The 25,973-nt window shown below is 37.8% G+C and overlaps 1 protein-coding gene across 4 annotated transcripts in view; it reads right to left on the bottom strand.

The window, feature by feature from the left end:
- Positions 1–10,629: 10,629 nt before the first annotated feature.
- The window catches only part of LOC137439964 (complex I assembly factor TIMMDC1, mitochondrial), a 39,922-nt gene continuing 24,578 nt past the window's right edge, over positions 10,630–25,973 (bottom strand). For 3 of the 4 annotated variants that reach the window (XM_078768735.1, XM_078768729.1, XM_068136273.2), the window contains 2 exons: positions 14,882–14,992; positions 14,258–14,689 (listed from right to left, as the gene is read on the bottom strand). In XM_078768735.1, coding sequence (XP_078624861.1) covers positions 14,524–14,689; positions 14,882–14,992 — 277 coding nt within the window. In that variant the 3' untranslated portion in view covers positions 14,258–14,523. Of the gene's footprint in view, positions 14,690–14,881; positions 14,993–25,973 lie in introns of all 4 variants that reach the window. The other variant, XM_068136281.2, reaches the window with a different exon arrangement.

Raw genomic sequence — 25,973 nt, 5'->3', positions numbered from 1 at the left:
GTCTGTCCTGCCTTAATTAGTCATTTTATGAAGTTAATTAATGTCTGTCCTGCCTTAATTAGTCATTTTATGAAGTTAATTAAGCTCATTGTCCTACCGTAATTAGTCATTTTATGAAGGTAATTAAGCTCATTGTCCTACCTTAATTAGTCATTTTATGAAGTTAATTAATGTCTGTCCTGCCTTAATTAGTCATTTTATGAAGTTAATTAACTCATTGTCCTCCCTTAATTAGTCATTTTATGAAGTTAATGAAGCTCATTGTCCTACCTTAATTAGTCATTTTATGAAGTTAATTAAGCTCATTGTCCTGCCTTAATTAGTCATTTTATGAAGTTAATTAATGTGTGTCCTGCCTTAATTAGTCATTTTATGAAGACAATTAAGCTGATTGTCCTGCCTTAATTAGTCATTTTATGAAGTTAATTAAGCTGAGTGTCCTGCCTTGTCATTTTATGAAGTTAATTAAGCTGATTGTCCTGCCTTAATTAGTCATTTTATGAAGTTAATTTAGCTCATTGTCCTGCCTTAGTTTGTCATTTTATGAAGACAATTAAGCTGATTGTCCTGCCTTAATTAGTCATTTTATGAAGTTAATTAAGCTCATTGTCCTGCCTTAATTAGTCATTTTATGAAGTTAATTAAGCTCATTGTCCTGCCTTAATTAGTCATTTTATGAAGTTAATTAAGCTCATTGTCCTGCCTTAATTAGTCATTTTATGAAGTTAATTAATGTCTGTCCTGCCTTAATTAGTCATTTTATGAAGTTAATTAAGCTCATTGTCCTGCCTTAATTAGTCATTTAATGAAGTTAATTAAGCTGATTGTCCTGCCTTAATTGGTCATTTTATGAAGTTAATTAAGCTCATTGTCCTGCCTTAATTAGTCATTTTATGAAGTTAATTAAGCTCATTGTCCTGCCTTAATTAGTCATTTTATGAAGTTAATTAATGTCTGTCCTGCCTTAATTAGTCATTTTATGAAGTTAATAAAGCTCATTGCCCTGCCTTAATTAGTCATTTTATGAAGTTAATAAAGCTCATTGCCCTGCCTTAATTAGTCATTTGATGAAGTTAATTAAGCTCATTGCCCTGCCTTAATTAGTCATTTGATGAAGTTAATTAAGCTCATTGCCCTGCCTTAATTAGTCATTTTATGAAGTTAATAACCTCATTGTCCTGCCTTAATTAGTCATTTTATGAAGTTAATTAAGCTCATTGTCCTGCCTTAATTAGTCATTTCATGAAGTTAATAAAGCTCATTGTCCTGCCTTAATTAGTCATTTCATGAAGTTAATTAAGCTCATTGTCGTGCCTTAATTAGTCATTTTATGAAGTTAATTAAGCTCATTGTCGTGCCTTCATTAGTCATTTCATGAAGTGAATTAAGCTCATTGTCCTGCCTTAATTAGTCATTTTATGAAGTGAATTAAGCTCATTGTCCTGCCTTAATTAGTCATTTTATGAAGTTAATAAGCTCATTGTCCTGCCTTAATTAGTCATTTTATGAAGTGAATTAAGCTCATTGTCTTGCCTTAATTATTCATTTTATGAAGTTAATAAGCTCATTGTCCTGCCTTAATTAGTCATTTTATGAAGTGAATTAAGCTCATTGTCCTGCCTTAATTAGTCATTTTATGAAGTTAATAAGGTCATTGTCCTGCCTTAATTAGTCATTTTATGAAGTGAATTAAGCTCATTGTCCTGCCTTAATTAGTCATTTTAGGAAGTGAATTAAGCTCATTGTCCTGCCTTAATGAGTCATTTTATGAAGTGAATTAAGCTCATTGTCTTGCCTTAATTAGTCATTTTATGAAGTTAATTAAGCTCATTGTCCAGCCTTAATTAGTCATTTAATGAAGTTAATTAAGCTCATTGTCCTGCCTTAATTAGTCAATTTATGAAGTGAATTAAGCTCATTGTCTTGCCTTAATTAGTCATTTTATGAAGTTAATTAAGCTCATTGTCCTGCCTTAATTGGTCATTTTATGAAGTTAATTAAGCTCATTGCCTGCCTTAATTAGTCATTTTATGAAGTGAATTAAGCTCATTGTCCTGCCTTAATTAGTCATTTAATGAAGTTAATTAAGCTCATTGTCCTGCCTTAATTAGTCATTTTATGAAGTTAATTAAGCTCATTGTCCTGCCTTAATTAGTCATTTTAGGAAGTGAATTAAGCTCATTGTCCTGCCTTAATTAGTCATTATGAAGTTAATAAGCTCATTGTCTTGACGTAATCAGTCATTTTAGGAAGTGAATTAAGCTCATTGTCCTGCCTTAATTAGTCATTTGATGAAGTTAATTAAGCTCATTGTCCTGCCTTAATCAGTCATTTTATGAAGTTAATTAAGCTCATTGTCCTGCCTTAATTAGTCATTTTATGAAGTTAATAAGCTCATTGTCCTGCCTTAATTAGTCATTTTATGAAGTTAATTAAGCTGATTGTCCTGCCTTAATTAGTCATTTGATGAAGTTAATTAAGCTCGTTGTCCTGCCTTAATTAGTCATTTTATGAAGTGAATTAAGCTCATTGTCCTGCCGTAATTAGTCATTTGATGAAGTTAATTAAGCTCATTGTCATGCCTTAATTAGTCATTTGATGAAGTTAATTAAGCTCATTGTCCTGCCTTAATTAGTCATTTTATGAAGTTAATTAAGCTCATTGTCCTGCCTTAATTAGTCATTTTATGAAGTTAATTACGCTGATTGTCCTGCCTTAATTAGTCATTTGATGGAGTTAATTAAGCTCATTGTCCTGCCGTAATTAGTCATTTTATGAAGTTAATTAAGCTGATTGTCCTGCCTTAATTAGTCATTTGATGAAGTTAATTAAGCTCATTGTCCTGCCTTAATTATTCATTTTATGAAGTTAATTAAGCTCATTGTCCCACTTTAATTAGTCATTTTATGAAGTTAATAAGCTCATTGTCCTGCCTTAATTAGTCATTTTAGGAAGTGAATTAAGCTCATTGTCCTGCCTTAATTCGTCATTTTATGAAGTTAATAAGGTCATTGTCCTGCCTTAATTAATCATTTTATGAAGTTAATTAAGCTCATTGTCCTGCCTTAATTCGTCATTTTATTAAGTTAATTAAGCTCATTGTCCTGCCTTAATTAGTCATTTTATGAAGTTAATTAAGCTGATTGTCCTGCCTTAATGAGTCATTTTATGAAGTTAATTAAGGTGATTGTCCTGCCTTAATGAGTCATTTTATGAAGTTAATTAAGGTGATTGTCCTGCCTTAATGAGTCATTTTATGAAGTTAATTAAGGTGATTGTCCTGCCTTAATGAGTCATTTTATGAAGTTAATTAAGCTGATTGTCCCACCTTCATTAGTCATTTTATTAAGTTAATTAAGGTGATTGTCCTGCCTTAATGAGTCATTTTATGAAGTTAATTAAGCTGATTGTCCCACCTTCATTAGTCATTTTATTAAGTTAAGTCATTAATTTAAGTCATTAATTTAACTATTAAGTCATTAATTAGTCATAAGTTAATTATCAGGACAAGCTGATTGTCCTGCCTCAATTAATCATTTTATGAAGTTAATTAAGCTCATTGTCCTGCCTTAATTCGTCATTTTATTAAGTTAATTAAGCTCATTGTCCTGCCTTAATTAGTCATTTTATGAAGTTAATTAAGCTGATTGTCCTGCCTTAATGAGTCATTTTATGAAGTTAATTAAGGTGATTGTCCTGCCTTAATGAGTCATTTTATGAAGTTAATTAAGGTGATTGTCCTGCCTTAATGAGTCATTTTATGAAGTTAATTAAGGTGATTGTCCTGCCTTAATGAGTCATTTTATGAAGTTAATTAAGCTGATTGTCCCACCTTCATTAGTCATTTTATTAAGTTAAGTCATTAATTTAAGTCATTAATTTAACTATTAAGTCATTAATTAGTCATAAGTTAATTATCAGGACAAGCTGATTGTCCTGCCTCAATTAATCATTTTATGAAGTTAATTAAGCTCATTGTCCTGCCTTAATTCGTCATTTTATTAAGTTAATTAAGCTCATTGTCCTGCCTTAATTAGTCATTTTATGAAGTTAATTAAGCTCATTGTCCTGCCTTAATGAGTCATTTTATGAAGTTAATTAAGGTGATTGTCCTGCCTTAATGAGTCATTTTATGAAGTTAATTAAGGTGATTGTCCTGCCTTAATGAGTCATTTTATGAAGTTAATTAAGGTGATTGTCCTGCCTTAATGAGTCATTTTATGAAGTTAATTAAGCTGATTGTCCCACCTTCATTAGTCATTTTATTAAGTTAAGTCATTAATTTAAGTCATTAATTTAACTATTAAGTCATTAATTAGTCATAAGTTAATTATCAGGACAAGCTGATTGTCCTGCCTCAATTAATCATTTTATGAAGTTAATTAAGCTCATTGTCCTGCCTTAATTCGTCATTTTATTAAGTTAATTAAGCTCATTGTCCTGCCTTAATTAGTCATTTTATGAAGTTAATTAAGCTCATTGTCCTGCCTTAATGAGTCATTTTATGAAGTTAATTAAGGTGATTGTCCTGCCTTGATGAGTCATTTTATAAAGTTAATTAAGGTGATTGTCCTGCCTTAATGAGTCATTTTATGAAGTTAATTAAGGTGATTGTCCTGCCTTAATGAGTCATTTTATGAAGTTAATTAAGCTGATTGTCCCACCTTCATTAGTCATTTTATTAAGTTAATTAAGGTGATTGTCCTGCCTTAATGAGTCATTTTATGAAGTTAATTATGCTGATTGTCCCACCTTCATTAGTCATTTTATTAAGTTAAGTCATTAATTTAAGTCATTAATTTAACTATTAAGTCATTAATTAGTCATAAGTTAATTATCAGGACAAGCTGATTGTCCTGCCTCAATTAATCATTTTATGAAGTTAATTAAGCTCATTGTCCTGCCTTAATTCGTCATTTTATTAAGTTAATTAAGCTCATTGTCCTGCCTTAATTAGTCATTTTATGAAGTTAATTAAGCTCATTGTCCTGCCTTAATTAGTCATTTTATGAAGTTAATTAAGCTCATTGTCCTGCCTTAATTCGTCACTTTAGGAAGACAATTAACACTAGAACCACCGCAGCAGTCAATTTGACCGCAAGCACATGTTTGGTAGCTGACTATGAGTGTAATTTTTTTTGTTCACAGTTTTGATTTTCCTTGACTTTTCTTGATTCTGGGTGTTGACTATTGTGTTCATACAAAATATTGACCTCCTGACCTCAACCACATTTGAAATATACAGACAATTATACCTAAAACAGCCACTGTGGTCAATTTGACCGCTAAGGAAATGTATTGCATAAAGCACAGCTCTACACGACTACTGTGATGAAGAATGGTCACACTACCCAATCTGTTTACCAGGGTAAGAGAAATAAGAATGTTTTGTTGCTCAGTACCCTGCACCCTACTGTCGGTGTGAAAGATAACCCCAAGAAGCTTCCTGAGACTGTTGCTTTCTATAATTCAACAAAGTACGTAGTGGATATTGTTGATCAGATGGCCAGGAAGTACTCTGTCAAGGCAGGATCTCGCAGATGGCCAGTTCATGTGTTTTACAAGATTCTGGACCTGGCCGTCATAAATGAGTGGGTACTGTTCAAGTCAGTGACTGGGAGACACATCAGCCGCCGAGACTTCATGGCGGAACTTGTTGACGAGCTCCGAAAGGAGTACTTATCAGAGTCATCACCCAGGGAACGACAGCAGTTGAGTCGCTTGGAGGAGGGGCCTCCTGCAAAGCGCATGCGGAAACAATGCCGTCACCAATTGCAAGAACAAAACGGTGGACACCTGTGCAATGTGCAACAAGCTCATATGTGGCAAGTGCACTGGACAAGTGGTTAAAAAGTGCATAGCTTGCTGTCAGCTGTAAAAACAAAATGGTGGGCAGTTGTGTGATGTGCAAAGAGTTTGTGTTTCAACTCATCTCATCATTGCAAGCAATAAACATGTTTAACAATTGATTTCTTGCTTTACTTCATATCATGACCAGCCTTTTTCCTCAGTGGTCAAAATGACCGCTGTCAGAGGTATTAGGTAGGTGGGTGAGGCTGGTAGTTCTAGTGTCAAGCTGATTGTCCTGCCTTAATTAGTCATTTTATGAAGATGACTCTTTGAAAAGACTTCGATTTGTGGAACGTGATGTATCGTTCGCAGTACCAACTTACCATTTCCGTACCTGTGTGCACAGTATAAATAAGATGGTAATGCTTTTAATGATGAAGTTGCTAATTAGTGTGGTCACGTAGCCCCATTAGTATGAGTATGATGTTGACATTCCATTCATGTGAGTTCAACAGGTGATTGTATCACTGTGTGCAATTCCAAATCTCTAGGCCTATTGATGTGGAAAATGAAGCCTTGTCAAAGTCTAAATAATTATTACTTATACGAACAACTTGATCACTTGCACTGTTGAAGTACCCAAATGCATCCATTGTAACATCCACACTGGTCAGTGAATGACCATGATATTTCCTTCAGTGGAAGATCGCACCACCTCCTGCTGTCATGACTCATTTCGTACTTCTGTACCAATATTTGAGGCAGATACAACCTCGTAAAAACGAAGAAAAGTCTCGAAAAAAATCACTTTTTCTGAATGATTCATCTTGTTGCAGTTTTGATTTTTTTATTTATAATAAAGCGTTTGTTTGGTCAATACTTCTGATTTGCTAGCTATGTTGCTGTGTCTGATGTATCCTGGAGAGTTGAAGCTTGGAGGTGCATATTCAAGGAGCTATAGGGGCATGAGTACCAGTTCACTGGTAATTCCCTGCTTGTCGTTAAAGGCGGCAAAAAGGGTTGGCGTCAGGAAGGGCATCCGGCCGTAAAACATTGCTTCAAAAAGGGGACCGAAAAACAACAACAACCACGGTTCCCGAAAAAGGCCAACCCCCGCTTGCGGGGAAAAATGGCCTCTAAAGGTGTTTTTTAAATTTTTTTATAGGGGCATGAAAATGGGAAAATGCCAAAAAGTCATTTTTCTGACGCTGACACCCACCTTTGACTGCTCACAGTGTTTTCCTGGGCCGAGATATCATGGAGAACTTTTCCCCAGACTCCACCATGTATTTGTCTACCAGCAACCAAAAGTTCAAGTCGCACCTTTTCCTCGGAACGAAAAGTGTTTTCTAGCCGCTTTTCGCTGGACTGCCCACTGCCTATGAAGGTTGGTGTACTACCCACTTTACGCCATGGAGGGAAGGGTGGATTGAACAAACTGGGGAAGGAGGTTTCCCAAGTTTTAGAGAGGAACAAAGACGTGGAGTGGAAGTGAACATCCAACCTGGTGATTCATCCAAGGATCGGAAGGTAGAAATGGCAGAGCGAGGAAGATTATAAGATAGGTCGTAGAAAACAAAGGGCAGTAATAAGACATGAGGAAGACCTACACAATAGGAGAAAACTAGAACAATGCGACTGTGTCGCCAATATGCCTCCGCAGTCCGCATCGTCCCACAACGGGTAGATGCCATCCCTCTGCATATATATGGGTCGGGGATCACGTTTGTGAAGTTTCGCGTTGATCGAGAAGGTTCGTTTTTCTATCCAAGATGGCTGCCAAACCACGTGACCTATGACATTTTAGGATACGAAATTCGATTAAAACATTTTTGGCTGGTATACCACTTCACTTATGATGTCATCATTATCATGCTTTTGTTCCCCCATTGGCAATGTGCCAAGTTTCAAATGTTACCATTCAGAGGTTTCGGAGAAATAATTTTTTAATTATTTGCTTCGAATCCAAGATGGCTGCCATACCACGTGACCTATGACGTCACAATTATTATAAAAACCTTCTGCATGGGCATCACTCCTACCCTGAAAGTTTCGTCTCAATCAGACATATGGTTGCTGAGAAAAACGAGGTTTAGCCCATAAGGACGGAGGTAGGTAGTACGGACGGACAGACAAACCGAAAACAGGTTGGGCCATAAAAAGGCCCCTCATGGCCTCATCTGGTGCATGCGTCGTCCCTTGGATTGACATCAAACTGGGCATCCTGTCTCCTACCTTTAGTTGGGGGAAGTCAAAAATCCCACAGCGTCCTTCGCAAAGAGTAGGCAAGCTATTACCAGCACTCTCGCTAAGTTACAAATTCCAGCTCCAACCTACAGGGAGCACTGCATCAGCGGCACATCCATGCCTTTAACAAATGAGCTACCTACAACCATGTGCTGCATCCAAAAGAACCATCATCAGCGAGGTGGGGCTGTGCTATTGAAGCAGTGCCCACTATTATATAGGATGGGTAATTACCCTGGAAATTGATCATGGTGCTGGGACACACAATGTGCCTACATCAAAAGGCCCTGTGCGATTTGTAACATCTAGCAGAATGGCAGCAAATGTAGCAGCTGCTTTTAACGTCCTCTCCTTATGGAGGTGCACTTGGTGACGTGAAGTCCCTGATTCCATTTTTTTTTTTTGAGCTCGAGATTCGAACCAGGCTCAAGAGATCAAAAGTAGGTCTGCTGCATCTTATTTACCCTGTGAGCCTATCAAAGTGAGAGTAAAACAGTTTGGTATGCACTGCTTGAAGAACAATTAGGGCAGGTAATTAATTTGAATCAATCACAAAACACCTTGAGTAAGCATCACTGCCTCCCAGGAAAAGTTTGGGTACTGTTGAAAGGAAAACAAGAAGATGGAAGAAGAAAAAGAAAAGTTTGGTAAGGCAAGTGGAACGTCTATCTACACGATACAAACATAAATCACAATGGCATATTAAAATATACCAGTGAGGTACCCGTGCTTAGCACGGGTAGGGGGCCAGGAGCAAACAGGCAATGCAGATACGGCGAATGCTAAAGCATGAAACCAATAAATTCCACATTCATGTAGCACCCTCAGTCGCATGTCAGACGGACAGCAAGTTCGTGAAGGACTTCCATGAAAAACTTCGTGTTTCTTCATGTATAGAAACATCGATCGTGGGTCCATGGCGAATCTGCATGTGGCGATCCGCGAAGTTCACGTTCAGAAATTAGAAACCATCACAGCATGTCGTCATTTACTTGAACTCAATATCTCTTTTTTAATTCCAAACAACATCACTCCAATCACACATTAATCACAAAATAAACTTTTAACAACATTGTTGATGTTTCCTTCATTGTAAAAACTACCAAGTCAACAGTTAAAAGGATTTTGAGCTGATAGGTGTTACGGCTTTGGCAAGATCGAAGGAGACAGCGATCTGTTAGTGTATACACCACCCAAATAGCTATGTGGAATTCTCTCATGTAGAGATTAAACTCACGTCGTTTGAACTTTGGCCGAGGTCATTATTTACTTTCAATGATGTTTATATGGTGTTGTTTTATTATAGGGTGCCGGCTGTTACATTACAAAAATTACAAATTACATTACATTACAAAAATAAAGTCCCTGGTGTTGGGCTAGCGGCTAGGGTGCCGGCTTAGGATCCTAGGATCCTGGGTTCTGAATCCCGGTCAATCGCTGAATTAACGCCAGGGGGGTTGACTCAGCCTGTCATCCTTCCGAGGTCGGCAAATTGAGTACCAGTTCACTGGTAATTCCCTGCTTGTCGTTAAAGGCGGCAAAAAGGGTTGGCGTCAGGAAGGGCATCCGGCCGTAAAACATTGCTTCAAAAAGGGGACCGAAAAACAACAACAACCACAGTTCCCGAAAAAGGCCAACCCCCGCTTGCGGGGAAAAATGGCCTCTAAAGGTGTTTTTTTTTTTTTTTAAATGATGTTTATATACGAATCAAAAAGAAGATAATTGGTTTTGGGACGTCCTTTCCGCATATCTCGTGGGATTGTGAGTTGGAGAGACGATCGTGATGGCGGGGAGGGGGTTGGCATTCTCTCAAGCAGGGATTCAACCCATGTCCTTTTAAAATGTTTGTCCGAGGTCACCGTGTCCGATCGGTGCAGCCGTGCAGCACAGCCGTGCAGCAGTTTGTGCAGCACCCGGGAAAATAACGTTATGCGGGAGTCCAAACCTGAAAATGCTGGAGGCCAAAGCTGAAATTGGAAAAACAATATAGCCTATTTTACTCCAGGAGATCTCAGGATTACCCACCCAAAATATCGTTGCGATCGGTTCAGCTGTTTTTGCGGTACCTTTGAACGGACGTACAGACAGACAGACGGACAGACATTTGGTGAATTATAGTAAGATGATCGAAGTGAACAAACATGCTTAAAACTTCTGGGGGTCCATAGACATAAAGCTGGGGGTCCATAAAGATCCAGTAATTGGCATAAAGTCAAGCATTCGATAGACATACCGGTAGGCAACTCTGATACAGAAGTTATTTGTATGTGTATAGAAGTTATCCTTACCCCTCGTGGGTGAAGCGAAAAGCTCGGTTGAGCAATTGGTTAAATTTGTCCATCTGTCCGTCCATCTACAAACGTCAGTTTAATATTGAGGAACAACTTAATTTCAATTGAATGTTATATTTTGAACACGACTCGGAACATGAAATGGAAAACGAACCTGTAGTTAAGCAGTACTTTGGCTCTGAATTTGTCCCGATTGCACATACACGGTTTGGAAAAGATCTTTTTTTTTTTTGAGAGAGTGAGATCATTTTGTTTTCACTGTGTCTGCCTGCTGGTCAACCAAAATTGAAAACCATTCAAAACCAGAAACTTAGTTTTTTATGACATCATAAAAGATACAAACAACAGGCACAAATAGCTAACGTATCGTGTTAAATAATGTGGTGTAAAAGACGCTGCTTCAATGGTGGTAAACTTCTGATTTTTTTTTCTCCAACCTTAAAATTATTTCAATTCAATTATACACCACTTGAACACCGTTGAACACAAATAACATTTTTAGCGCTTTCAAAACCCTTCCGTTCAGCAGTACTTGGACAAAATATTATGGTATTTTACGTCGTCATAACCAATCAAATTTGCCACTCGCAGACTCCGCTCATGTCCTTTTCTCTCACGACTGCGTAGGGTATGTTGATCTATGTAGTTATGATATATTTTTCTTCTAATAAAGCCTGGTGTTGGTTAACGGTTAAAGTGCCTGGCTTAAGATCTCAGGGTCTTGAGTGTGAGCCCCTTTTGTGCCGTATAAATAACACCAGGTGGGTTCACTCAGCCTGTAATCCTTCCAGGGTCGGCAAAAGGAGTACCTGCTTAGTGGGGCACAGCATCAGCGGCATGGCCTTGCTCCCAGTAATGATGCAACCACAGGCTGTATGCAACATTGTAATTGCTACCAAGAACTGCTCATTCAAAATATTAACCCTGATGAACTGCAGACAGCCCAATATATCCTGTCAAGAAAGGATTTTTTGAACCCAGATGCTCTGGAAAAAACTTCCTTCTTGCATGCCTCCTCCACATTGTGTGGGACTTCCCATTTTCAAACGTAACCCCATGTCAAGTACCGTACCCCACTGCACCTGTGGCACTCTCTGATGATCTGGAATTTCCCCGGAGAATCTCACCCTGTCAGTCTAACATGATCGTCAAACAAACCCACCTATCTACTGTAATTCCATGGTCAGATATTGAAGTATTAGGCCTCACCCTCAGCCATGACCTCCCCTGAGGCAACCCTGCAGCAAATTTGGCTTCCAAAGCCAGCCACAGATGGAACATTCTCCATTGTTCCAAGTTAAATTATTCCTTGAAACCAAATGAGCACTACACTCAGAAGAAAGGACTTTGTTCAAAGCTCAAGAGAGTACTGCTCTCCCCTATGGGCTAGTATACCAGGTTCACATTTGTCTCTCCTGGATTCTTTGGAATTTAAAGCTCTCAATATTATTGGCATCTCCCACTGTGAGGCAGAAACACACAGCCTGTTACTTTCACATGGCAGAAAGGTTCGTGGTGTCTCTTGTTAACGCCTCTGCTCTGCTTTAGCTCCCTCTGTCCTCTGACCCTCCCCAACAACTTCAAGTAACCGGGGCTTGGTTAAACTTCCAAAACGAGGCTGATTGCGCACCTCAATGCTTTTGTTCCTCTTTCCCCATATGTAGACCTACCTTCTAGATGCTGTTACCCACTCTTCACACCATCTCAGGTCATCCCCTATCCTTAACCACAAACTTTATTACCACCATTAACAGTTCATAACACAACCCATTTACTTGCAGTTTCTCCTATCCTGCTCTTATTCATTCTTTTCATAGCTTATGGTGTCCAAGAGTTGCCCCACTGCTCTGTTCATACCACACATCACCTTGCTCTTCAATGAGCCTCGTTCTTGTCTCGATAAAACCCCTTGCTTAACCGGATGCTTCACAAGTAGAGCTTGCTCTCCAAACTCTCTGTCTATGGCATCCAAGAACAACTCCACACATGGCTCACTGACTTCCTCTACTCTGGTAGCCAACGTGTGGCACTCAACGGAATCCTTTTATCTCCTCTACCTGTCACGGCTGTAGTGTCCCTCTTTATGTATGCTGATGACTCCATCCTTTGCCGTGACATCCCTCATCCTTCAGACAGGAAGGCTAAAGCCTCTTCCCTCCCTTTCGACCTTGACAAATTCACAAGATGGTCAAACACTTGGAATATGTCTTTCAATCATGACAAATCTCACACTCTCACCTCCTCTCTCCGAAAGGACCATCTGGCAACCCCCATCTTCTTTCTTAACTATCCTCTTGATGAAGTTCTGGCATTCAAACTCCTAGGTCCCAGTATCAGCCATGATCTTTCTTGGGCAAACCACATTTCAAAGTTGGCCTCCAAAGCCAGTCGTTGCCAAATGGGCATCCTCCATTGTACAATGTCCTTCCTTGGCACACTTGAACTCATATCCACCTACACGGCCTTCATCCACAGCTCGATGGGAGTACTGACTGCTCAACGCTCTGGGTTGGCTCCACTGCAACTTGCTCAGCTTGACACCATTGAAACCAAGGCCTTTAAGATTATTGGAATCACCCATAATGAAACTGAGTCTATCACTTCTCCATCGCAGACAGGTCAGTGGTATTTCTATATTCTTCCCCCTCCTTTCTGGTCTTGCACTCTCTGCCCTCTACATGTTACGTCCCTTCCATGATGCATGTGGTGCACCAACAATCCCCTTCTACTGGTGAAACTCCCAAAATCCAGAAGCATTACTCACTGCCACTCATTTATTCCTCTTTTTTTCCCCCACCTATGGAACCAACTTCCACATTCTTTTAAATCTCATTCTCCCCTTCAAATCTTTAAGAAATCTGTTTACCATCATCTCAGATCGTCCCCAATCCAAAACCATGATAATTTCTACCCCCATTAACCCCTTTCACCAAGCCCACCTCTTTCCAAATTTCCAGTTTTTCCTCCATGAGTTTGTTTCTGTATCCACCATGTCCTCCCAGTGCATCCTCATAGGGGTAAGGGAAAGACATATTCCCCTACCCCTAAATGTCCAATTGTACCTCTATTTTGTCCCCCATTCCCTTCTGTTTCTCCCCTCTCTTTCCACTGTTCCTTTTGTTCTGTGACATCCTGATCCTTCTAGGGTCTAGCTCCTCCACGAGCCACAATTTTGTATAGAAGAAGAAGAATCACCTTTAGAGGCCATTTCCCCCCGCAGAGCAGGGGTTGGCCTTTTTCAGGCACCGTGGTCTCCTTTTTTGAAGCAATGTTTTATGGCTGGATGCCCTTCCTGCCGCCAACCCTGTTCGTCGCCTCTTGCGAGACACAGGGAATTACCAGTAAGCTGGTACTCAATTTGCCGACCTTGGAAGGATGACAGGCTGAGTCAACCCCCCGGTGTTAATTCAGCGATGGACCGGGATTCAAACCCAGGATCCTAGGATCCCAAGCCGGCACCCGAACCGCTAAGCCAACACCAGCCTGGTGTATACAAAAAAGAAAATGAGTTGTATAAATGCAACTATACATCAGCCATTAGTCCAATCCGCTAACATTCCTACGTGCCCATAAAGTATGCTAAAGTGCCTTTCAAAGAGAATGGGCCATTGTATGCTGGTACCGTGGCCACATTTAAAATACATGCCTTGGTCGAGGTCTGCTTCAGCAGAACCGTGGGATGGTGTCCAAGGGTGAAATTATCAGCGAAGGAAACGTTTATGATTGGTCATGGATACTCTGATAACCCAGATGGGTATGGGACCAACACAAATAGGCTACTCCATTAATGTGAAACATCCAGTGATTGGAAGTGAGTGTGTCTCCACAAAATATGCTTAGAAACATCCATTGTTTTGTTAAAAAGTGAAGGAAATGGTAATCGAGTTACCAACACATATCAAAGTGCACTTTTGATACCTGTACCCAAATTCAATTCCATCAAACACATTTAATACAATTCATGAACTTGTAAGCAAGTGAGAATCTTTGGAAGAAAGTCAAATATCTCTGCAAGACCTATTTTGGAACTGTTACAATTAATCTCCTCAACAGAATCAATTTCATTAAATAACCTGAAAGGAGAAAAGCACGATTTGATTTCTGGGACAACTGTGTTTACCAAATTAGCCAAATGACTGCTCATAGCACAGGAAGTGCTGCATTGTCTTTGTGTGTGAAAATTATTTGGTGGCGATTACACCGATCTGGGGGAATCGCTGCTTATCGGGTTGTGTTTGTGAAGGACCGGCTCCTGGTCGGAGAGTTCTTCAATCCGCAAAATGTCTTCTTCAGCAGAGTTCTGCACAACTGTGCTTTCGATACGTTCCACAAAGTTATCCAGAATCCGCAGTTTACTTTCCCTGCAACAAAAGCGAGTCGTTACCTCTGGACTGAAGTTGACAAAACTGGCAATCAAAAATACACAGCTATTGCAATGGAGATCTATTTTCAAACCGTTTTAAAGTGTATTTAATGACTACATGAAATTCCATTTTTTCTTCGATGTAAATTCCACATCGTCATGCAAAACTTTTCTGATGCAGCTCGCGTACCATACTTCAAGTTCATCCGTGAGGTTCTGTTGTCGAAGCCTGAGTTTCTTTTGCCAAAGAGTCTCCCCATGGAGCTGGTTCATTGCCATTATAATGAGGCCAGCAGGAATTCTGCACACGTCATTTGCATTGGTCAAAACAAGCATGTAACCACTACTCAACTCTCTTGCACCCCAACCCACCCTCTTACAGCACACACATGCATCGCTGTGCGTTACATGCATGACATGTTGGCGACGCAACTTATAATAATAGGGCACAGAGAGAAGGCAGGGATATGGGAATCCCCGTTGAAGCAAAAGGTCAGGGTCCAAGCTTCATCCCCTTTTCTGTATCCAAGTGGAAGGCCCACCTGTCCGAGGAATGCACATAACTGCGATAGTGATGGCGACAGCACTTTGTCAAAACTAGTGCAGCGGAGCATACCAAAACACGAAGGGAATGATGTTGTGTTAAACAGCACATTTCGTAGTGCTTACTAGACAAAACAAAAAAGTCCGTTAATCTCCGCAATTCCAGCACAGCGAATTAGTAAATAAAACTCGGAATCCTGCACAAAATGTCACTTTGAATATTCTTAGTATGCACACCGGTAAATGGTGGTATCATATTGTTGTTACCATTGAAGTTATAAGCAAAATAGGTGCTTATGGAGGTATAATGTGCATGCGGAATCTCAATTGTAAGCAAGTGCATGTATGCAAGACAGCCGGCTTTATCAAGCCAATGAACAGTTGTTGTACGAGAACGTTGCACCTGACCCATATGACATGAGCTGGCAGGTTTTCAAAACTTGAATTTGAATCCACACAGCATGAGAATGCAAGATCGATGGCACGAGGAGCAAAAGCGCACTACCGCTCAGGCCTCCAAAACTCTTCTCACAAGGGCAGTAAGAGATAAGGGAAAGTTTATGGTATATGCACCGACAAACCATCTACACATTACATAGACGAGGTGAAAGAAATGGTGCCAAATTCCGAATGGTCCACAACGGACAGTCTCAAAATACTTATTTATTTATTTATTTAATTATTACCTTCACTACAGAAGGTGGAGAGTGGTTATGTTTTGTCCCCTGTTTGTTTGTCTGTTTGTGAACAGGATATCTCAAAACGTTACAGGTTGATTCGGACGAAACTTGGTGGACAGGTTGGGTGTGTAACAAGGATGAGTTGATTCGATTTTGGTGAATATCTGGATCCGGATCTGGATCCAGTAAGCTCACGTTTTCCGCATGTTCTGTTTGTGCTATTTTGAAATAGTGTGCATCTGTCATTTATACCATTTATGAATTTACGTTCACAAGCGATTGGAATTACATGATTCGAGCACATGAGTAATGCTGCGATAAGATTTTCGCACTGAACAACATGAAAACCTGTTTGCGATAACATCCGGATGCCGTCTAGATTACCTTCCCTCTCCTTCCCCCTCTTTCAGTTTCCGGAAACCCTCCATGTTAGCATCATGCGTGTAGTGATATATTTCCCATTTTGCATGTGGATTATGCCGCCCACGGGTTTAAGCGTGAATAATGATGTGGCGAAAGTACGGCGTAACATCGTAGAAATGGCTAAGACTGTCGGCTTTGATGACGTGGAGGAAGGTGATGTAGAGGAGTTGCTGGACTCGTACCGGGAGGAGCTCTCAAAAGAGGACCTTCTATTGCTGGAGAAGATACACCAGGTGGATCTTAAACATTATAATTTGAATAAAACAAACCACTGTAATAGTAAACATCGGAAAATAAAAATGAGGATTGAGGAAGCACTCCCTCTGTCCTTCACCTCTTACATTATTTATGGGGAAATTCGTTTTAATTTACACATTTTTAGTTCAACTGGACTTTAGTCCGGTGAGCTTATGCGATCGAGCAGCGTCTGTAAGTCAGTCAGTCAGTGAGTGAGTGAGCGAGTCATTGAGTGAGTCAGTCAGTAAGTCATTGAATGAGTCAGTCAGTGAGTCATTGAGTGATTTAGTCAGTGAGTCATTGAATGAGTCAGTCAGTGAGTCATTGAGTGAGTCAGTCAGTGAGTCATTGAGTGAATTAGTCAGTGAGTCATTGAGTGAGTCAGTCAGTGAGTCAATGAGTGAGTCAGTCAGTGAGTCATTGAGTGAATCAGTGAGTGAGTCAGTGAGTGAGTCAGTGAGAGTCTGTAAACACTTCAGTCATTATCGCTTGAATCGAAGACACGGTTTTGATGAAACTTGGCCACAAGCTTCATATCTGATGCCTAACGAAGATTTATTGACCGCATCAAAATCTGTGCTCTTTAAGAGGGTCTACGACGGGGGGGGGGGGGGGGGGGGAGAAGGGGGATGGGGGTGGGTTTAACCCTCCAAAATAGGTATTTGCTCTTTTCTCTGAAACTACACACACGATTTCGATGAAACTTGATCACAACCTTCATCCCCCATGATATAACAAAGTTTATTCACTGCGTTAAACATAAGAAATATCAGGGTCTGAGGAGGTGTGTGGGAGGTTTGAGTGACTATTGCTCCTGATCCAGGTGAGCTTCAGGACCCACGGTCCTATTTTTCATTTACACGACTATATTCAAGAATGCAACTTGAATTGCTAAGCTAACACTCTACCATTCATTCCTGCCTGCATTTCCCCGTGTAAGTGTGATCGTTCGTCTGTCTTTCACGTTGTCCTGGGGTATTAATTAAGACTGTTCATAGATAAGCTAATAATATTGCACTGTGTCTTCTGATTCTTCCATTTCCTTGTATATTACTTTGATTGCTTTTCTTCCTTTAGTTGTGTGTAAATAATAATACATCTTGTTATTCCCTACTTTGTCTTCTACTTCTTCATGCTCTTTCGGTCGCTTTAGAGGTTTCCATCATTGCACACCTGTGGCACGATTTGGCCAACGTTGAGGATCGGGTTTAGTACTGTTAATGGCTCGAACTTCGGGTTGCTAAAACCGCTCGGCAACTAGTCCATCTAAAACCGGGGTTCGAGCGGTACTTGTCTCCCTAGTCTGCGGAGGGACGGATAAAGGTATTCGGGATAAACCCTGGACCCATAACCCTGATCCGTTCCATCCCGCGGGAGAGTGTTACAAGTACGAGGACCGGGGAGACGGCCAGCTTAACAGGACAAGGGACTAATCACCCCTTGCTAACGGGAGAGCCGTCCCCCGTATCCGTAACGTCCCCCGTATCCCCTCGTCTAACCCCCGCTCTAGCAGGGAAAATGGCCTTTAAAATGCATGTTGTTGTTGTTGTGTATTCAAGAATGCAACTATGGCGTAAATCAAGAGGTTGCGGTACCAAGATTTTAAAAGGAATTTTCACTATTAAGAGACAGGGCCAAACACACGATATTTCAAAAAGTTGTGGATGATTTACGACAACATTAGGTGGATGAGTTGGGTAAGTGACAATAACAAGCCAATTAGATTTTGGTTCTTGTCCGGATGCAGATCTGGCCTATCAGTCGGATACAAAACGTAAACTGTTCAGCGTGGCGGAAGTTTGCTCTCCCCTATGTGTTGTTCTCGTATATTATGTGTTATCCAGATATATTAAGTGGAAAATCCCTAAACTCAAATCATCGTATTTGAAAGTGTGGTGGTGAGCCAAAGGCAATAAAAACGTCTCAATTTGGAGGCATTTTGCAGCAGCTGTAACTTCAAAACTATTGAACACCGCGCCTTTCCTATGCCATCTCCAGGCATTGCAACTCGTCATTGCTGGGCACCGAAGGGGGCTCGGCAGTGACGCACGCTGAAAGAGAGTACTCAGTTTTCACTCTGGTTGTTTGTTGTACACCGCTCCTTTCCTATGCCATCTCCAGGCATTGCAAATCGTCATTGCTGGGCACCGAAGGGGGCTCGGCAGTGACGCACGCTGAAAGAGAGTACTCAGTTTTCACTCTGGTTGTTTGTTTTCTTGCTTTCTTTCTTTCTTGTTTGTTTGTTTGTCCGGGCGATATCTCAGCCATCCTTTGAGCTAGGAAGCTGAAATTTCAGCACAGTAGTGAGCAAGTCCTTTGTCAAACACGTTATTTTTTGTTTTTTGAATAATCAATTAATTGAGGAGTTATTAAATTATTAGCGATTAATTAAGTCCTTATTTAATTAATCAAATTTCCTTTCTCTTCTGACCCTTAACTCAGGCACCCTTTGAGTTAGGAAGCTGATATTTGGACATGCCAATGACCAGGTGATTTGGCCGCAAAGGCTATTTTTGATTTATTAATCAATCATTAATCAATTAATCGATTAATTATTCAATTATTTGATTATTTGATTAATGAGTAAAAAAAATTTTTTTTTTAAGTTACAGATTCTGATGAAATGGTGGTGGTTTATGTGTTCTCTGACCGAATTGATTAATAATTTAATTTTTTTATCATTATTATTTATTTATTTTCATTATTAATTGTACACCGCTCCTTTCCTATGCCATCTCCAGGCATTGCAAATCGTCATTGCTGGGCACCGAAGGGGGCTCGGCAGTGACGCACGCTGAAAGAGAGTACTCAGTTTTCACTCTGGTTGTTTGTTTTCTTGCTTTCTTGTTTGTTTGTTTGTTTGTTTGTTTGTCCGGGCGATATCTCAGCCATCCTTTGAGATAGGAAGCTGAAATTTCGGGACAACAGTGAGCAAGTCCTTTGTCAAAAACGATATTTTTTGTTTTTTGATTAATCAATTAATTGAGGAGTTATTTAATTATTAGCGATTAATTAAGTACTTATTTAATTAATCAAATTTCCTTTCTCTTCTGACCATTAACTCAGGCACCTTTTGAGTTAGGAAGCTGATATTTGGACATGCCAATGACCAGGTGATTTGGCTGCAAAGGCTATTTTTGATTTATTAATTAATCAATTAATCGATTAATTATTTAATTATTCGATTAATGACAAAATTTTTTTTTTTTTTAAAGTTACAGATTCTGATGAAATGGTGGTGGTTTGTTGATGTGTTCTCTGACCGAATTGATTAATAATTTAATTTTTTTATGATTATTATTTATTTATTTTCATTATTAATCATTTATTTATTTTCTTTCTCATTTGGCCAATATCTCAGGCACCTTTTGAGCTGGGAAGCTAATATTTGGACATGACAGTGACCAAGTGATGTGGCTATCAAGGATATTTTTGATTTATTGATAAATCATTTAATCGATTAATTATTTATTGATTAATCGATTAATTATTTATTGATTAATCAATTGATTATTTCATTTTTTATTAATGAGTTATTTAATTAAATTTCTGAAAGATACATCTTCGGATGAAGCACTAGTGGTTTAGTTATGCTATTAGCCAATTGATTAAGAAAATATTTTGTGATAATCTTTTATGGATTTTAATTATACAATGAATCAATCAATTAGTGTACACCTCTCCCTCCCAATGCAGCCTCAATGAGCTGCACTGCAGTATTGCCGGGCGCCGGAGGCGTCCCGGCAATGCCGCGCTGTAGGATATTTAATTATTTGGCATGGGGGCGGTGTACTTTGAATGTATCTTTACTTGTCATTTATTTATTTTCTTTCTCATTTGGCCAATATCTCAGGCACCTTTTGAGCTCGGAAGCTAATATTTGGACATGAGTGACCAAGTGATGTGGCTATCAAGGATATTTTTGATTTATTGATCAATCAGTTAATCAATTAATCGATTAATTATTTAATTATTCGATTAATTACTAAAAAAAAATAAAAAAATTCCAGTTACAGATTCTGATAAAATGGTGGTGGTTTATGTGTTCTGTGACCGAATTGATTAATAATTTAATTTTTTAATGATTATTATTTATTTATTTTCATTATTAATCATTTATTTATTTTCTTTCTCATTTGGCCAATATCTCAGGCACTTTTTGAGCTGGGAAGCTAATATTTGGACATGACAGTGACCAAGTGATGTGGCTATCAAGGATATTTTTGATTTATTGATTAATCATTTAATCGCTTAATTATTTATTGATTAATTGATTAATTAATTGATTGATTAATCAATTAATTATTTAATTTTTTATTAATGACTTATATAATTATATTTCTAAAAGATACATCTTCGGATGAAGCACTAGTAGTTTAGTTATGCTATTAGCCAATTGATTAAGAAAATATTTTGTGATAATCTTTTATTGATTTTAATTACACAATTAATCAATCAATTAGTGTGCACCTCTCCCTTCCAATGCAGCCTCTATGAGCTGCACTGCGGTATTGCCGGGTGCCAGAGGCGCCCCGGCAATGCCGCGCTGTAGGATATTTAATTATTTGGCATAGGGGCGGTGTACTTTGAATTTATCTTTACTTGTCATTTATTTATTTTCTTTCTCATTTGGCCAATATCTCAGGCACCTTTTGAGCTCGGAAGCTAATATTTGGACATGAGTGACCAAGTGATGTGGCTATCAAGGATATTTTTGATTTATTGATCAATCAGTTAATCAATTAATCAATTAATTATTTAATTATTTGATTAATTACTAAAAAAAATAATAAAAATTCCAGTTACAGATTCTGATGAAATGGTGGTGGTTTATGTGTTCTGTGACCGAATTGATTAATAATTTAATTTTTTAATGATTATTATTTATTTATTTTCATTATTAATCATTTTTTTATTTTCTTTCTCATTTGGCCAATATCTCAGGCACTTTTTGAGCTGGGAAGCTAATATTTGGACATGACAGTGACCAAGTGATGTGGCTATCAAGGATATTTTTGCTTTATTGATTAATCATTTAATCGCTTAATTATTTATTGATTAATTGATTAATTAATTGATTGATTAATCAATTAATTATTTAATTTTTTATTAATGCCTTATATAATTATATTTCTAAAAGATACATCTTCGGATGAAGCACTAGTAGTTTAGTTATGCTATTAGCCAATTGATTAAGAAAATATTTTGTGATAATCTTTTATTGATTTTAATTACACAATTAATCAATCAATTAGTGTGCACCTCTCCCTTCCAATGCAGCCTCTATGAGCTGCACTGCGGTATTGCCGGGCGCCAGAGGCGCCCCGGCAATGCCGCGCTGTAGGATATTTAATTATTTGGCATGGGGGCGGTGTACTTTGAATGTATATGTACTTGTCTGTACTTGTTGTACACCGCTCCTTTCCTATGCCATCTCCAGGCATTGCAAATCGTCATTGCCGGGCACCAAAGGGGGCTCGGCAGTGACGCACGCTGAAAGAGAGTACTCAGTTTTCACTCTGGTTTCTTGCTTTCTTGTTTGTTGTACACCGCTCCTTTCCTATGCCACCTCCAGGCATTGCAAATCGTCATTGCCGGGCACCGAAGGGGGCTTGGCAGTGACGCACGCTGAAAGAGAGTACTCAGTTTTCACTCTGGTTTCTTGTTTGTTTGTTTTCTTGTTTCCTTGGTTGTCCGGACGATATCTCAGCCATCCTTTGAGCTAGGAAGCTGAAATTTCGGCACAATAGTGAGCAAGTCCTTTGTCAAAAACGGTATTTTTTGTTTTTTGATTAATCAATTAATTGAGGAGTTATTTAATTATTAGCGTTTAATTAAGTACTTATTTAATTAATTAAATTTCATTTCTCTTCTGACCATTATTAACTCAGGCACCTTTTGAGTTAGGAAGCTGATATTTGGACATGCCAATGACCAGGTGATTTGGCTGCAAAGGATATTTTTGATTTATTAATTAATCAATTAATCGATTAATTATTTAATTATTCGATTAATGACAAAAAAATTTTTTTTTTTAAAGTTACAGATTCTGATGAAATAGTGGTAGTTTATGTGTTCTCTGACCAAATTGATTACCAATTTAATTTTTTTATGATTATTATTTATTTATTTTCATTATTAATCATTTATTTATTTTCTTTCTCATTTGGCCAATATCTCAGGCACCTTTTGAGCTGGGAAGCTAATATTTGGACATAAGTGACCAAGTGATGTGGCTATCAAGGATATTTTTGATTTATTGATTAATCATTTCATCTATTAATTATTTATTGATTAATCGATTAATTATTTATTGAGTAATCAATTAATTATTTAATTTTTTATAAATGACTTATTTAATTAAATTTCTAAAAGATACATCTTCGGATGAAGCACTAGTGGTTTAGTTATGCGATTAGCCAATTGATTATGAAAATATTTTGTGATAATCTTTTATTGATTTTAATTATACAATTAATCAATCAATTAGTGTACACCTCTCCCTCCCAATGCAGCCTCAATGAGCTGCACTGCGGTATTGCCGGGCGCCGGAGGCGCCCCGGCAATGCCGCGCTGCAGCATATTTAATTATTTGGCATGGGGCGGTGTACTTTGAATGTATGTGTACTTGTTTGTTTTCTTTCTTGTTTGTTTGTCCGGACGATATCTCAGCCATCCTTTGAGCTAGGAAGCTGAAATTTCGGCACAATAGTGAGCAAGTCCTTTGTCAAAAACGGTATTTTTTTTTTTGATTAATCAATAAATTGAGGAGTTATTTAATTATTAGCGATGAATTAAGTACTTATTTAATTAATCAAATTTCCTTTCTCTTCTGACCATTAACTCAGGCACCTTTTGAGTTAGGAAGCTGATATTTGGACATGCCAATGACCAGGTGATTTGGCTGCAAAGGATATTTTTGATTTATTAATTAATCAATTAATCGATTAATTATTTAATTATTCGATTAATGACAAAAAATTTTTTTTTTTTAAAGTTACAGATTCTGATGAAATAGTGGTAGTTTATCTGTTCTCTGACCAAATTGATTAATAATTTAATTTTTTTATGATTATTATTTATTTATTTTCATTATTAATCATTTATTTATTTTCTTTCTCATTTGGCCAATATCTCAGGCACCTTTTGAGCTCGGAAGCTAATATTTGGACATGAGTGACCAAGTGATGTGGCTATCAAGGATATTTTTGATTTATTGATCAATCAGTTAATCAATTAATCGATTAATTATTTAATTATTTGATTAATTACTAAAAAAAATAATAAAAATTCCAGTTACAGATTCTGATGAAATGGTGGTGGTTTATGTGTTCTGTGACCGAATTGATTAATAATTTAATTTTTTAATGATTATTATTTATTTATTTTCATTATTAATCATTTTTTTATTTTCTTTCTCATTTGGCCAATATCTCAGGCACTTTTTGAGCTGGGAAGCTAATATTTGGACATGACAGTGACCAAGTGATGTGGCTATCAAGGATATTTTTGCTTTATTGATTAATCATTTAATCGCTTAATTATTTATTGATTAATTGATTAATTAATTGATTGATTAATCAATTAATTATTTAATTTTTTATTAATGCCTTATATAATTATATTTCTAAAAGATACATCTTCGGATGAAGCACTAGTAGTTTAGTGATGCTATTAGCCAATTGATTAAGAAAATATTTTGTGATAATCTTTTATTGATTTTAATTACACAATTAATCAATCAATTAGTGTGCACCTCTCCCTTCCAATGCAGCCTCTATGAGCTGCACTGCGGTATTGCCGGGCGCCAGAGGCGCCCTGGCAATGCCGCGCTGTAGGATATTTAATTATTTGGCATGGGGGCGGTGTACTTTGAATGTATATGTACTTGTCTGTACTTGTTGTACACCGCTCCTTTCCTATGCCATCTCCAGGCATTGCAAATCGTCATTGCCGGGCACCAAAGGGGGCTCGGCAGTGACGCACGCTGAAAGAGAGTACTCAGTTTTCACTCTGGTTTCTTGCTTTCTTGTTTGTTTGTTGTACACCGCTCCTTTCCTATACCATCTCCAGGCATTGCAAATCGCCATTCCTGGGCACCGAAGGGGGCTCGGCAGTGACGCACGCTGAAAGGGAGTACTCAGTTTTCACTCTGGTTGTTTGTTTTCTTGCTTTCTTGTTTTCTTGGTTGTCCGGGCGATATCTCAGCCATCCTTTGAGCTAGGAAGCTGAAATTTCGGCACAATAGTGAGCAAGTGCTTTGTCAAAAACGGTATTTTTTGATTTTTGATTAATCAATTAATTGAGGACTTATTTAATTATTAGCGATTAATTAAGTACTTATTTAATTAATCAAATTTCCTTTCTCTTCTGACCATTAACTCAGGCACCTTTTGAGTTAGGAAGCTGATATTTGGACATGCCAATGACCAGGTGATTTGGCTGCAAAGGCTATTTTTGATTTATTAATGAATCAATTAATCGATTAATTATTTAATTATTCGATTAATGACAAAAAAAAAGTATTTTTTTTTTAGTTACAGAATCTGATGAAATGGTGGTGGTTTATGTGTTCTCTCACCGAATTGATTAATAATTTAATTTTTTATGATTATTATTTATTTATTTTTATTATTAATCATTTATTTATTTTCTTTCTCATTTGGCCAATATCTCAGGCACCTTTTGAGCTCGGAAGCTAATATTTGGACATGAGTGACCAAGTGATGTGGCTATCAAGGATATTTTTGATTTATTGATTAATCAATTAATCAATTAATCGATTAATTATTTAATTATTCGATTAAGTACTTTAAAAAAAAAATTCAGTTACAGATTCTGATGAAATGGTGGTGGTTTATGTGTTCTGTGACCGAATTGATTAATAATTTAATTTTTTAATGATTATTATTTATTTATTTTCATTATTAATCATTTATTTATTTTCTTTCTCATTTGGCCAATATCTCAGGCACCTTTTGAGCTGGGAAGCTAATATTTGGACCTGACAGTGACCAAGTGATGTGGCTATCAAGGATATTTTTGATTTATTGATTAATCGTTTAATCGATTAATTATTTATTGATTAATTGATTAATTATTGATTAATCAATTAATTATTTAATTTTTTATTAATGACTTATTTAATTAAATTCCTAAAAGATACATCTTCGGATGAAGCACTTGTGGTTTAGTTATGCTTTAAGCCAATTGATTAAGAAAATATTTTGTGATAATCTTTTATTGATTTTAATTAAACAATTAATCAATCAATTAGCGTACACCTCTCCCTCCCAATGCAGCCTCTATGAGGTGCACTGCGGTATTGCCGGGCGCCGGAGGTGCACCGGCAATGCCGCGCTGTAGGATATTTAATTATTTGGCATGGGGGCGGTGTAC

This window comes from Myxine glutinosa, chromosome 1 (genome assembly GCF_964187855.1).
Source record: "Myxine glutinosa chromosome 1, kmMyxGlut1.1, whole genome shotgun sequence".
Taxonomy (NCBI): Eukaryota; Metazoa; Chordata; class Myxini; order Myxiniformes; family Myxinidae; genus Myxine; species Myxine glutinosa.
The sequence above is the reverse complement of the archived record's forward strand: the minus strand, read 5'-3'. Positions and strand labels throughout refer to the sequence as shown.